This window comes from Coenobita brevimanus, chromosome 8 (genome assembly GCF_032717465.1).
Source record: "Coenobita brevimanus isolate Jiangsu-jjx chromosome 8, ASM3271746v2, whole genome shotgun sequence".
Taxonomy (NCBI): Eukaryota; Metazoa; Arthropoda; class Malacostraca; order Decapoda; family Coenobitidae; genus Coenobita; species Coenobita brevimanus.
Genome location: NC_136961.1, coordinates 11,047,296 through 11,061,718, shown reverse-complemented (window position 1 = coordinate 11,061,718; position 14,423 = coordinate 11,047,296). Strand labels below are relative to the sequence as shown.

The 14,423-nt window shown below is 43.3% G+C and overlaps 1 protein-coding gene and 1 pseudogene across 1 annotated transcript in view; one reads left to right on the top strand and one right to left on the bottom strand.

Moving 5' to 3' along the window:
* LOC145406512 (organic cation transporter protein-like) overlaps positions 1-14,423 on the bottom strand; it is a 169,247-nt gene that overhangs the window by 15,815 nt on the left and 139,009 nt on the right. The window contains exon 11 of the mRNA XM_080277640.1: positions 13,885-14,069. Within this exon, the coding sequence (XP_080133766.1) occupies positions 13,885-14,069 (185 nt within the window). The remainder of the gene's footprint in view (positions 1-13,884; positions 14,070-14,423) is intronic.
* Positions 10,947-11,067, top strand: LOC145408677 (5S ribosomal RNA; annotated as a pseudogene).

The following is a 14,423-nucleotide window of genomic DNA, read 5'->3' as shown; positions in this document are numbered from 1 at the left end:
AATTTTGAAAAAAAAAAAAATTGGCTCAAACCTCTGCTTTTAGTGAGAAACATCAAAAATTCATAGAGAAATCGCTCACCTGAGGTTTAAAATACGCGATACAGGTACCAGTACCCCTTACCTTAGTGGGTTTTCTATCAGGCTGGCTCCAAAGAAAACGAGTTCTATGGGAGGGTAACTATTCCACACCACTCATAAACGGTATTTATTTATTTATTTGGTACGAATTATATGTAGTACTAGAGTATATTGGTTTTCACACAGTAATACAGGCAATATAAGCATTGTTTCACTCACCAAACACATCAACATACTTGACCTTTTTTGGCGACATTACCTGATCATCATTTCTGACTGTTTCTTCCTCTAATGCTACGTAAACTTTGTCCTCCACATTGTCATCGATTGGGGAATCACTCTGGCCCTGAATTTCTTACCATGGCATGACATGTCTTTACTGGCCAGGTCACTGGTAACAAAAATTGGGGGAGGCGGTGGCTCAATCGGTAGAGAGTTGGCCTGCAGTCGTAACGGACCTGGGTTCAAATCCTGCTGGGGCAAGGAACAGTTTAAGGATTTGAATTTCATAAATATCAGACTTCACTGATCTACCAGAACAGCCGACATGTCGTGAAAATACCCCCGCTAATACCAATACACCAGGCCTATATGAGACAGCCTTAGCATGTATTCAGTATGGACGGTGGGTGTTAGTGCTGAAGAGGTGACATGTAGAGGGGTACAGTATGTAGGAGGACTACTGGGCCTTGAAAGCAAGCTGTGAAGCCTATGTCCAGAGTCGGTCACATAAAAAAAAAAAAAAGTGAAATGCCGAGACAATGGCGTGCGGGGGGGGGGAGGTCATGCATGGTAAGGCATTTTCCCTGCCTGGCATCTTGTAGAGAAAGGTGTCCCGTGTATATATACCAAAAATCATGCGCAAAAAATGAAAATTGTGCAAATTAGGGACCTTGCAATTGATGCGCGGTTATATACGTCAACGGGACTGACTGTGACAAAACGTGTGGACGTATATATACGCCAACGGGACATGGCGGGTTAATGTCTTCAGCCACTTCAGTGCTGCACGGTCTGTCCTGATGATGAAGCAGAACCCATACAAGTAGGGATGGAAGAAATCAAGGCTCATCATCACTGCCCAGAGCTCCTTACGTGTCACATAGTAGTTGCTCTGGTGGGCTAAGCTTCTTGCTGTAACATGCCACCAGATACTCCTTATCATCCTTCTTCTGCAAAAGGACTCCACCAGCACCATGGTCACTATTGTAACAGTCCAGGATGAATGGCTGACTATGATCTGCGTATGGCAGCAACTGGGAAGCTTGCTAACACATGCTTGAGTTCATCAAAGACATTTTGAGTTACCTCAGTCCATGTAAACTTCTGCCTCTTCCCCAACAACTTGTGCAGAGGTGCAGTTATTGTTGCAAAGTCCTTGACAAAATGCCAATAGTTGGTACAGCAGCCCAGGAAACTCTGTAGTTCCTTCACACAGGTTGGAACAGCCAGTTTTTTGCAGCTGCCAAATTCTCCAGATTAGTACAGACGCCACACAGACGCCACCTACGATGTGTCCTCGGTACTTCATTTCCTTCTGGAACAAGTACCACTTCTTGGAGTTCAGCTTGAAGTGTGCTGCTCGGATCCTGTTGAACACCTCTGACAGCCTCTCCAGTTCCTGGTTGAAAGTCCATCCAGACACAATTACATCATTAAGATAGATGAGAGCTGTCTGCCAGTGCAGGCCTTCCAGTACTCGATCCATGAGATGCTCAAAAGTAGCAGGGGCATTGCACAGGCTAAATGGCATAATTTTGAACTGCCACACACCTCGCATGTACGAAAATGCTGTTTTCTTCTTTACCTTTTCAGTGACCTTGACCTGATGGCATCCTTCTTTCATGACTAGGGTGGAGAACCACTTGGCAACTGACGGAGCATCTAGAGTGTCATCAGTTCTTGGCAAGGGGTATGCATCCTTCATTGTCACGTCATGCAGGGCTCGATAATCCACACAGCATCTTACAGAGCTGTCCTTCTTCCATACCACAAGAACTGCTGATGCCCAAGAACTGCTGGACTTTTCTGTCACTCCCTGACTGAAGATTCTCCATCACCTTCTCCATTTCTCGCCATTGAGCTGGTGCCTCATCTGAGCTGGCTGTTTAATCGGGTGGTGATACTCAGTGTCGATGCAATGTTCTACCAGATCTGTGGATCCCAGGTCTAGGTCTCTGGTGGAAAAAACATCAGCAACCTTCACTAGCAGTTGCCTTAAGTGCCATGCTTGTGAGTCATCCAGACACTGGCAACTCCTTGAAAACAGGTTTTGTAAATGGTCTGGTAGATTCCCATCTTCTTTAATGACACTCCTTTTACAGGGCTTCCACTGATGCCACTCAGGGTCCATTGCCTGGCACAATCCCATAATTTCTTCCTTGTTGATCTTCTGTGGCTCATAGGAGAAATTGGCCACAACCTGCACTCCACCTACACCTGTTTTCACCAAAGTTCTCCCCACCATCACTCCGGCCTTTGTCTTGCACCGTACTTCAGGCTCCACTACCTTTAGACACCTGTCAAAAGAGCCACTCACCTTGCACTAGAGCAATAATTCTGTTCTTGGGGGTATCAGTGTAGTGAGGAGTGAACTCACCTTGCCACCAGAACAGGTATGTCTCACTGCAGTGATGGGAACCAACTTTCCTCGAACCTACAGCTTCATGGAGAAGAAGTCAAGTTCACATCCCATGGACATCTGATAGTCCAGACCAAGAATGTAAGGATCCTCCATCATGGCTACAAAGACTGGAAGTGTGGTCTCTTGCCGTGCCACTTCAATCTGGATATCGATGGGTTCCCTCAGATTTGCGTGGTGCACAGTTACGCCACTCAGTTGTTCTGATGACTCAGGCAGATACCGATGATGTAACACGTCAGACCTCACAGATGTCTGCTCTGAGACCGAATCGATCACCAGGGAACACTTCTTGCAGTCTGTTCTGCACATTTTCAACTGCAGGTCTCTTGCATTTTCTCGGTGGTGGGGCTACTTGGGAAAAGCCAGTTGGTGGTTGCCCTTAATCATCAGGTTCCACTAGTTTTCTGTGCCTTTCTGGTCTTCTGTAGCCTTCTCCTTAGCATCCTTTTTCTCCTTTGGACACTCGGAACTGAAGTATCCCCCCCCCCACTAGATTTCCTTGCACTGCTCTGTTCTTGCTCCTTCTTCCATTTGTAACAATCCTCTATCTTGTGTCCCAGCTTCTTGCAGAACCAGCAACTTCCTCCAGTCTTCTCCTTCCTCTTCCACTTGTAGCAGTCCTCTTTCCTATGTCCTGGCTTTTTATAGTACCAGCAACCTCCATCAGTTTTTTCCATTTCATATACCTGCCCCTTTCTTGCACTGAATCATGCACTACAACCTGCCTGAAAAGTGGAAGTGCTGACCCTGATGTAGGATTCAAATTCAAAACCCCTGACAAGTGCTTCTTGCATGCTCCTTGGTTGTGCCTGCTTCACTTGCACTTTCAGCTCTGGACTATAAAGAGCATTGATGGACTGATCCCTCAGAAGCAAAGCCAACAGGTTAGGTGCTGCTCCAGGGTACACCTTGTGTGCCATACTCTCCTGCTCATGACAAAGCTGCTGGAAGGATTTGCCTCGAGCTAGTACATGGGTCCGGAATCTTGCCCTGTAAACCTCAGTCTGGTACATGTTCCCATATCTGTGCTGTAGCGCTTCTGCTTGGAACTGATAACTGTTCCTCTCCTCCACTGACATCTGCCCAAGAATCTCCATTGCCACCCCCTTAAGACTAATATGAAGCTACATTGCACATGATAAGCTTCCCAGGATACTTTGCCATCAAATTCTTTAGGTTTCTTTTTAAGAGTAATAGACTGTAGCACCAGTCGAACAGGGCAGTACTCCCGAAGTGGATGGCACGATGGTGATAGGGAGAGCCGGAACTCCCATTTCACCAGTCTTTAGGACTTGATCCTGACCATCTCCCTTTGCTGAACATTTTCAGTATTTTCATTTACACAGAGAGTAGGCCAGCATACTCTCTTAATACCTCTACCTTCAACTGTTTACACCACACTACATGCTCGTAAGATATTACACCTTCTATTCCCACTCCCTTTAGCAATGGCCGCTGCATTATTACGAGCAAATGAGGTGATATCTTGGCTTGCCACCACCAGCAGGGTACGGCTGGCGGCACAGGGTCCTCCCAGTCGCCATCAAGCAACAATGCCGGCAGCGACTGTTGCAAATTCCAGTCATGCTTATCAGTGGGGAAGTGCAGGTGCAGCCTTATTCACCAATATCCAAGGGCTCAGCACCAATCTGAATTTAGTTCATTTTTTCCTACAGTCCACATCCCCTGTGGCCTTATTCCTCACAGAACCACAAATCTCTCCCTCTATCGAAATATCCCCATTTTGTTTTCCTGTTTACCACCTCCTCACAAACTTCCGTGACAAGGGTGGCTCCTGCTCCTGTTCTTATATCAATCTTAGTATGCAGTTACACTGTTTTAAACTTTACTTCAACTAATTTTGATTACTCACTGTATAAAATCAATTATCTAAACATTACCAAATAAGTCTGTGTAGTTTATTGCTCCCCCAATGCTACTTCAGAACCCAGTGTATTTGACTCCATATCCACACAGTTGAGTAACCTTAACCTTGCTCTTAGCACCAAAATTACCATTTTGGGTAATTTTAACATACATAATGTTGAATGGTTGTTGCATTCTGCCAGGATTGACGATGCTGGTCTGGAGTGCAAGATGTTTGCAGAGTCGTTTAACCCGCCGAGTGCCGGAACCGTATAGTTACGGCCGTGCCTACGTCTGTGGGCAGTGCTGGAGCCGTACTTGTACAATCTGTAATTGCATCCGGTATCAACACACAAATTTTCAAATTTGGTGGGAGATGACTGGCATGGACACACACACACCCTTCCCACATCTGTACTCACTTCCTATATCACCTATATACCCAACAAGAGTGTCCTTGACTCGAATAGCATAGTTACCAAAGAAGAAAACGAAGATCTCCTACCTCAACTCAGTGGGTGTCGGTGGCGGCCGATGAAGTCTATGGGCGTTACTCCAAAGATTTCAGCCACCTGCTTAAGGAGAATCGACCTCAAAATCGACCTAAATGGTTTCTTTGAGTACTTTTATGGATGTTTTCTATGTTTTTTTTTCATCATTTCTAGCCTATCTAGCAAAAAATAATAAGGTTGAAAATTGGTCGGCACCACGGCTCAACGAGGGTCCAAAGTCTGGTAGCACATGGTGAGTTAATCTCAAGCAGTTGGTAAAGCAATCAACCAGAATACCAGATAATCCTGACCATAATGCCCATCTCTTGAATCTATTCCTGACAAATAATCCAGATCAATACAGGATAGAAGTACTGTCACCACTTGGATCCTCTGACCACAATCTCATCAAAGCCTCATTAGTTATCCCCCCCATTCTGAACCTGTCAGGGTGACCCAATGGCACTTTGATAGGGCAAATTGGGATGGATTTAGAAATTGTCTTGCTGACATTCCGTGGCAGACTTTCTTTTCTAGTGATGTCAGCTCTACCCAGTCCCACATTAATGACTTAATACTAGCTGGTATGGAAGTATTCATGCCAAGCCATCAGTTCACCAAAAGATCAAACTCTCCAACTGTGCCAAAACAACAGCCCAAAAGTCATTAGCATATAACTATTACTTAAAATCAAAAACTTTTGAATCACTCTGTCAATTTAAAATTGCCAGAAACCATGCAAAAGCTGTAATAAATCTTGCTAAATCAAACTTTCTTCAAAATCAAGCATCAAAACTACTTAATAACCCTAATGACAACAGAATATTCTGGTCAACTCAATTCTTTCAATAATAAATAATTTAACAAGTCATCATCCATTCCCCCACTAGAGTCTTCAGATGGCAACATTACAAATGACCCGCGTGGGAAAGCAAATATCTTTGCCAGTACATTTGCCAGAAATTCTACCATAGAGGAAGTCAGCCAGAACGTCCCGGTACTAGAACCTGACTCTTCCAAAATTATTCCACTTAAAATACAGACAAGATACATAAAATCCATCCTAGACAATATACCCACCAATAAACCTCCAGGCCCAGATGGAATTCCTCCAATTGTTTTGAAAAAGTGTTCCCCAGAACTTGCCTCTGTTCTAGCTAAATTATTCAAACTATGCATACATACTTCTTCATTCCCCAATTCATGGAAAAAAGCCAATATCCACCCAATTCCAAAGAAAGGAAGTTCCTCTGACTCCTCAGATTACAGACCAATAGCTGTTACATCTCTAGGTAAAGTATTTGAAATTTTAATTAATAAGCACATACTTAAACATCCTCAATCCAACAACTTAATTAGTGATAGACAATATGGTTTTTCGCCATGGAAGATCCACCATTGACATACTCAATCTCCTGACTCATACCATCCATCAATCAATCGACCTACAGGAGAAACTCATGCAAGAGCCCTTGGTATTTCTAAAGCTTTCAACAGTATGGCACCGTTCCCTGCTATCCAAACTTCCATGCTATGGACTAACGTCTTTTGTTCCACTGCTTTCCTCATCCCTCAGCAACAGAAAAATAAGAGTAAAAGTAGATGATGTATATTCCAATTTCAACTCAGTTTACACTGGCGTGCCACAGGGATCAGTTCTGGCATCAACCCTGTTCCTGATTCATACTAATGATCCCTTATCTGTCACCCACAATCTCATCCATTTATATGCAGATGACTCAACACTTCACAGTTCGTTCACACTCAACCACCCATTTACAAAGTCTAATATCTCTAACTCTCAACTCAGTACAGCCATCTCCATAAATTAAGACTTATCTACGATCAGTGAATGGAGACCAAACAGCCGTGTCTCATTTAATGCTAGTAATGCTACCCCCTGGGGGTAGGGGGGTTTTTCAAGAATACTCCCCCAGTATCCCTGCTTGTCGTAAAAGGCAACTAAAAGGGTTGGCGGAGGGTTAGTGCCCCTCCCCGGAAAACAACTAACTAAAAAAACAAACAATAAGCCTCGGACAAGGACTCACCAAACGATGACGACCAAGGACCGGACAAAGGACATTGTAATTGGAACCTGGAATGTAAGGGGAGCGAATGATGAGGTGAAAGAGAGAGAGATTGTCCAGGTGCTTGAGGATGTGAAAGTGGATGTATGTGGAATAACTGAAACAAAATGGAGAAGAGAATGTGTGAGAGAATGGGAGTATGGATGGGGTATATGTGCAGGAGTAGGTGAGAATGAGAGGGCAAAGGAAGGAGTATGTATAGTTGTGAGTAAAAGATGGAAGAGGAGCATAAGACAGTATGGATCAGTTGGGTCAAGGATTGTGTGGGTAAAGTTGAAAGTTGGAATACAAATGTGGGCGATTGTGTGTGTGTATGCGCCAACGCAAGATCGTGCTAGAAGAGTGAGAGAAGAGTTCTGGACAAATGTAGAAGTGTGCATGGAAAAGTTTGGAAGGAATGAGAGAGTGTTTTTGATTGGTGATATGAATGGTAAAGTTGGGAATGTGAAGGTGGATGGAATAGTTGGTGAGTGGGGTGTGCCTGCTGAGATAGATGAGAATGGGAGTGCGTTAGTGGACATTTGTGCTGGGAGGGGGTTGGTGATAGCCAATACCCTCTTCAGGCATAAAATGATTCACAGGTATACATGGCGAGTGATGAGAAGGGTGGGTGGTGAACTGAATGAAAGGAAGGCAATGATTGATTATGTGTGTGTGGATGAAAGGATGCGAAGATGTGTAATGGATGCAAGAGTGTATAGAGGTTGGGGGAGTGGACTTTCTGACCACTACTTGGTGATGGCCAGAATTAAAGTACAAGAAAGTTGGAGGAATAGAAGAAGGGAAAGAAGAGAGGAAGGAGTAGTTGCAAGGAGAGTGGAAAGGTTACAGGAGGATGAGAAAAAGGCAGAGTATAAGAGAGAAGTGGAGGAACGATTGGGCAAATATGAATTGGAGCAGATGGGAGACGTGGAAGGTGTGTGTAGAATATTTACAGAAGAAATATGTACAGCATGTGATGTGGTGTGTGGAAGGAAGAGAAGACGGAGGGGGGTGCAAGGAACAGCGTGGTGGACTGAAGAGATGAAACAGGCTGTGGCACAAAAGAAGAAAGCATACAATGAGTGGATGAGAAATAGGGGCGTGGAAGAGGTTGAGAGGCGGAAGAGAGAGTTATATGTAGAAAGGAAGAGAGAGGTGAAAAGATTAGTAAGAGAGAGTAAGAAGAGAGTGGATGAGGAATTTGGAAGAAATTTGAGTGTAAAGTGGAGGGATTGTAAGAAAATGTTCTGGAGAGAGGTGAAAAGAGTAAGACAGGGTGGAAGTGAAGTTAGCAGGGGAGTGAAAGATAAAAATAGTAGATTACTAGTGGAGAAGGGAGAAAAAGTGAGCAGATGGAGAGAACACTTTAAGGAATTGTTGAACGTAAAGGATGGAAGTAATGCGAGTATAAGTGGCTGGGGAATGGCTGGGAGAAGGAGGGAGGTGAGAAGACAGGAAGAAATCAGTAGGATTGAAGTTGTGGAAGCAATGAAGAAAGTTAAATCGGGGAAAGCCCCAGGAATTGATGGAGTGTGTTGTGAAATGCTGAAGCATGGGGGAGAGATAGTAGTAGAATTGATGTGGAAGATGTGCAGATTGGCCTGGGAGGAAGGTAGAGTCCCGGAGGATTGGAAGTCAGGTATAATTATTCCCTTGTACAAAGGAAAAGGGGAAAAAGAAGTGTGTGGTAACCATCGGGGCATTTGTCTTCTTAGTATAATAGGAAAAGTGTATGGTAGGATACTTATTGACAGAGTTAGAGAAAGAACAGAGAAATTAGTTGGAGAAGAACAGGGAGGCTTTAGGAAGGGAAGAGGTTGTGTAGATCAGATATTCATTCTCAGATCTTTAGTGGAAAAGTTTCTAGAGAAGGGAAAGAAGTTGTATGCGGCATTCATGGATTTGGAGAAAGCATATGACAGGGTGGATAGACAAGGATTGTGGAAAGTGTTAAGAGTATATGGAGTAGATGGAAAGTTGTTGAATGCTGTGAAGAGTATGGACGATGGTGCGAAGGCTGCAGTGCGTGTGGATGGTGAACTAAGTGAATTTTTCTCTTTGAAGGTTGGGTTGAAACAGGGATGTGTCATGTCTCCATGGTTGTTCAATCTGTACATGGATGGGGTAATAAAAGAGGTACAAGGTAGGGTAGTGGATGTTGGAGTGGCCATGGTGAGAGAGGATAGTGTTTGGAAACTCCCTGTACTGTTGTTTGCAGATGATACTGTGTTGTTGAGTGAAGACGAAGGAGAGCTGCAAGGCTTGGTGGATGAGTTTGGGAGAGTGTGTAAGAAACGTAATCTAAAGGTGAATGTAGGGAAGAGTAAAGTGATGGTCTTTGAGAGAGGTGAAGTCAGTGAATGTACAGCGAGGTTGGATGGTGAGGAATTGGAAAATGTGAGTACGTTTAAGTACTTGGGTAGTGTGATGAGTAAGGATGGAGGTTTGGAGGGTGAAGTGCTTGAAAAGGTACAGCAGGGAAGAAAGGTTGCTGGTTCTTTGAAAGCAGTGATAAGAAACAGGGAAGTGAGCATGGAAGTGAAAAAGTTACTACATGACAGTATTGTGATACCAATTATAACGTACGGAAGTGAAACTTGGACGTTGTTGGAAGGACAAAAGTCAAGAGTGAGAGCAGTGGAAATGAGTTATTTAAGAGGAGCCTGTGGAGTCACATGGAGAGACAGGCTGACGAATGAGGATATAAAGGAGCGTTGTGGTGTTGATGTGGATGTGATAGGAAGCGTTATGAGGAACACACTGAGGTGGTTTGGCCATGTGGAGAGGATGGAGGGTGAAAGACTGACGAAGAGAGTGTATGTGAGTGAGGTGGAGGGGGAAAGAGGGAGGGGGAGGCCGAGGATGAGATGGAGGGATGGGGTGGAGAGGTATATGAGAGAGGGGGGTGTGAGCTGGGAGCAGGGGAGTGAAATGGCGGGGGACAGGGCGACTTGGAGGTGATTTGTTTGTGGCCATCCCAAGCGGGATTGAGGCGTCTGGCAATAGATAGATAGATAGATAGAAAACCAAATATATACCATTTACTAATAGACAGATATTGCCAATTTCATATGTTACCTTTAATGCTACTAATATTCCCATCTCCAAAAATATTGAAATTCTTGGTGTCTCAATTAACAATGCCCTCAGCTGGACCTCTCATTTCAGATCAATTGCTAAAACCACCTCAAAGAAACTTGAATTGTTGTACAGAGTCCGTAACTTCTTCACTGACGAGCAGTTAACTATAATTTATAAGAGTCTTGTGTGCTCTCAGCTTGAATATTGCTCACCCTTGTGGATTGGATGTGGAGAGGTTGCATTAAAACAATTAGACTAAATTCAGAACAAAGCTGCTGGAATTATTAATAACCCTGCTATTATAAATGAACTACCTCCCCTACAAATAAGAAGGAATGTTTCCTCCCTTTCATTATTTACATATATTATTATGGCAAATGCATTGTGTCCATTGTGCCACCTCTCCATGCCTTCCCTCGTGCTAAACAGGCGTCTGGTAGCTCTCATGACTGGAATGTCACTCATCCATATTGCAGAATTTCTGCCTATCAGAATTCTTTTATTCCCTGAACTGCATCTCTCTAGAACTCGCTTCCCCAGATTGTTTCCCCCCAGACTTCAACCTACAGCTGTTCAAGTCCAACTGTTGCAGATAGTTTATGAATGGAGAAAGGCAGTGATCTGGTGTATGGATTATTTTTTTCATTCATTTGCTTTTCCTTCCTCTATTCTGTTATTATTAAAAAAAAAGAAAGAAGTTGGACACCCATTGTAGCCATGCATTTCACTGCCACGTTGAGTACACCGCTTCCCGTCCGATCAGCGAAGTTAAGCAACGTTGGGTCTGGTTAGTACTTGGATGGGTGACCGCCTGGGAACACCAGATGCTGTTGGCATCCCTACGAGTCAAGTGGGGTTGGTGGAGGATTAGTGCCCCTCCCTGTAAAACAGTTAACTCTAAGCCCTTGACCACCCCGTTTGGGATACATGGCGTCTGGCAATGGATGGATGGATGGAGACCTAAAAACTGGGACATAATATTTAAGTCAAGGACTCAAACCTCCTAAAGTTCTGATTATTCAACCCTGTAATGCTACCATTTGGTGCTTGGGATTCATCAACATGCAGCATACACTGTCCATTTTTTCCATATGCTCCCTGTACACTATTCTCAGGCACAGCAGCACAAGATTATTCTACAGCCTCAATTCTTTCACAAAATAACCTTAACTAGTCTTCTACATGCTTCAACTGGTCGTTTAGATGGTGTCTACACTCCATCACATTATTGCTTACCTTTCATTTCTGCTGCTGTAGCTCTGCATGTACTTCCTCCGTCAACTGTTGTTGTTGTTCCTTTAGTTCCCCCATGAAAGCATGTAGCTGTCCCAACATCCACAGTTGTAACTCCGTCTGTTGTTCCTGTACCTCCTCTTTCAGCCGTTCATACCTTCTGTTCTTCATTTTGTGCTTGTAGTTGTTCACTTTGTGCTTGTAGGAACTTTATAATTGTAGCAATAGATACCTCCTCCTGCATAGCTTGGCCTCTTGTCTGTACACCTTCTGTCTCCATGCGGAAGGTTTGACTCACTTTAATACTTTTCGATCCTCACTCCTGACACCACTGTTATATCCACGTCTCACACTGCCACACGCTCCAACACCAGTGGTTCAGTATAGGAAGGACGTTGCCCAGTGAGTTGTTCTTCCTATGGTCTGACTTTCGGTGTGCAACAAAAGGATACGCTTAGGCGAGGTAAATAAAAACTGGCTTCTCAAGATCGCGGTCTTTATGCACCAAATAATTACACTTAATGCTTGCCAACCACACTTCACTACTTTCACAAGTACCAGAGCTGTACAATCTTCACTAGGCTGCACTGTCACTGAAATGACACTGAATTGCACTGAAGCTAAAACTGAAATGAAACTACCCTCTCTAAGCTCTTCCACCTCTTAAAAAGTCTTTCCTACTTCTCCAAAGTGCATTCTTGAAGAAGCAACAGTTACCACCTGGAGACATTCAAAATACCCCAGTGTTTTCTTACACTATGTAACACTTTAAATTATTTAGTATGCAAACTGTAATCAAATTACATAATTTAACAACCACATAAATAAAACATTATAAAGAGCATAATAGTTAACGCATACCTACAAAATACTTCCGTTCACCAAAAGCAGGCTAACTAGCGTCTCTGACTTGTAACTGAAAAATATGAGAAGTACTGAGAATCTTCCAGTACTTCCTATCTAGCAAATTCCGTTTCCCAACAGTATATATGTATATATATATATATATATATATATATATATATATATATATATATATATATATATATATATGTATATATATATATATATACTAAACAGAAATACTCATTACACGTGTGGACACATGAAGATTTATTTATTTTTCTAATGCTTCAGATGGGAATTGAACCAGGGACTCCTAGGAAGAAGTCAGGCACTGATGCCATTATGCCATAATGCAATAAAAGGTAACCCACCCAAATTCTACAGTATGTAAATCCAGGTGAATCCACTGTGGGGACATATGTTTCAACAAATGCCCATACGATGACACATATGATGACACACATGTGGATTTTTGCTTAGCCCCATGCATTTTGGCAAATGACAGCGGTTTTAATGTATCTCATCCAGCACAGGCGCTTTCCTATGTGTTAGGAAAAACACATTTTACACGTGTGGACATAAGTGGATTTTGTGTTACAGTCTAGTCAGAATCAAACACGGGACTCTTTGTGTGTTTCTTCAACATATATGAAGGCGCATATAATGGCTGGGCTAGATCAAAACTAGTGTCACCTGGTGAGTTGCATGGGGTTAAGCAAAAACCCGGATGACTCTGAGATATATCATCATATGGGTAAATGCTGAGACATGTCCTCCCATAATGGATTTACCCAGTTCTTCACTGAAATCGGGTGGCTTAGCGTTTATCACACCATGGCAAAACAATATTAATGCCGGGCTTCTGTCTAGGAGTCTCGGAGTAGATTCCTGGCTTGAAGGCAGACATTACACACACACACACACACACACACACACACACACACACACACACACACACACACACTATAGATAGATAGATAGATAGATAGATAGGTAGATAGATATAGATGGATAGATAGATAGAGATATAGATATACATAATATGTGTGTGTGTGTGTGTGTGTATTTACAGGTATGTATATTTTGTTCACACTAATTGGGCATAAAATTTCCACCTTCCCATCTTGTTTGCTGAGCTATGACAGGAGGTTAATATTATAATATAGTGCCAACCATCAACAAGTACTATGGAAAGGATGCAGGGCCGTAGCATTGTCTTATTCTGAAATGGGCAGCAAAAGAATAGAAGTCCCCGCTAAGTTAATATGAATTAACCATAGTTGGGTGGTTCAATCCCACCCAAGGACCATAGGTGATATCAGGGAGGACGTCCGGTAGCAATGTGATGTGAGCTTCAACAATGGTCCTCTCAACTGGGGTAATGCCTTAGTCCTTCATCAGGAAGGGAGTGTATGGTATGAACACCATCGGCATAACAGACATCAGCCTGAAATTCTACTTCGCAAAAATATATCGTTCGAAAATCTCTCTCTCTCTCTCTCTCTCTCTCTCTCTCTCTCTCTCTCTCTCTCTCTCTCTCTCTCTCTCTCTCTCTCTCTCTTTCTAATCCACTGACCAGAGCATTGATGATGAATGGGGCAATGACGGCGCCAATGCGAGAGGACACCATGCCTGAACCGACGCCCTGAGTCCTGATCTCTGTGGGGAACAGCTCAAGGACGTAGAGACCTATCACTGAGAAAGCCACTGTGCATAACATCTTGCCCAGCATCACCAGAGTCACCGATAGCCACTTCAGGTCTGCAGAGAGGGAGAGATCATGTTAAGTTTGGCCATCGCTGGAACTATCATCACTGTTATTATGACCGACTTTATCATCACCAAAATCTTCTTCAGTCTCTCATCACCAATCTCATAATTATTATTGTTGTCATCACTTTTACCAGAGTGTCACCCATTTGAGTCTAGGGTTCTTTTAAAAAGGCAGATTTCCCCACTTGTGTAAGTTAATTAAGAGCGAAGCCCCAAGGTTTGGACCTAAGAGCTTCGCGACTATGGGCGGTGTGCTAAGTGCCCTTCCAGAAAAAATCCCCCACACAACAACTATTGAGAGTAGTGAGGTACCATCAGTATCATTATAACTATCATCAGTAT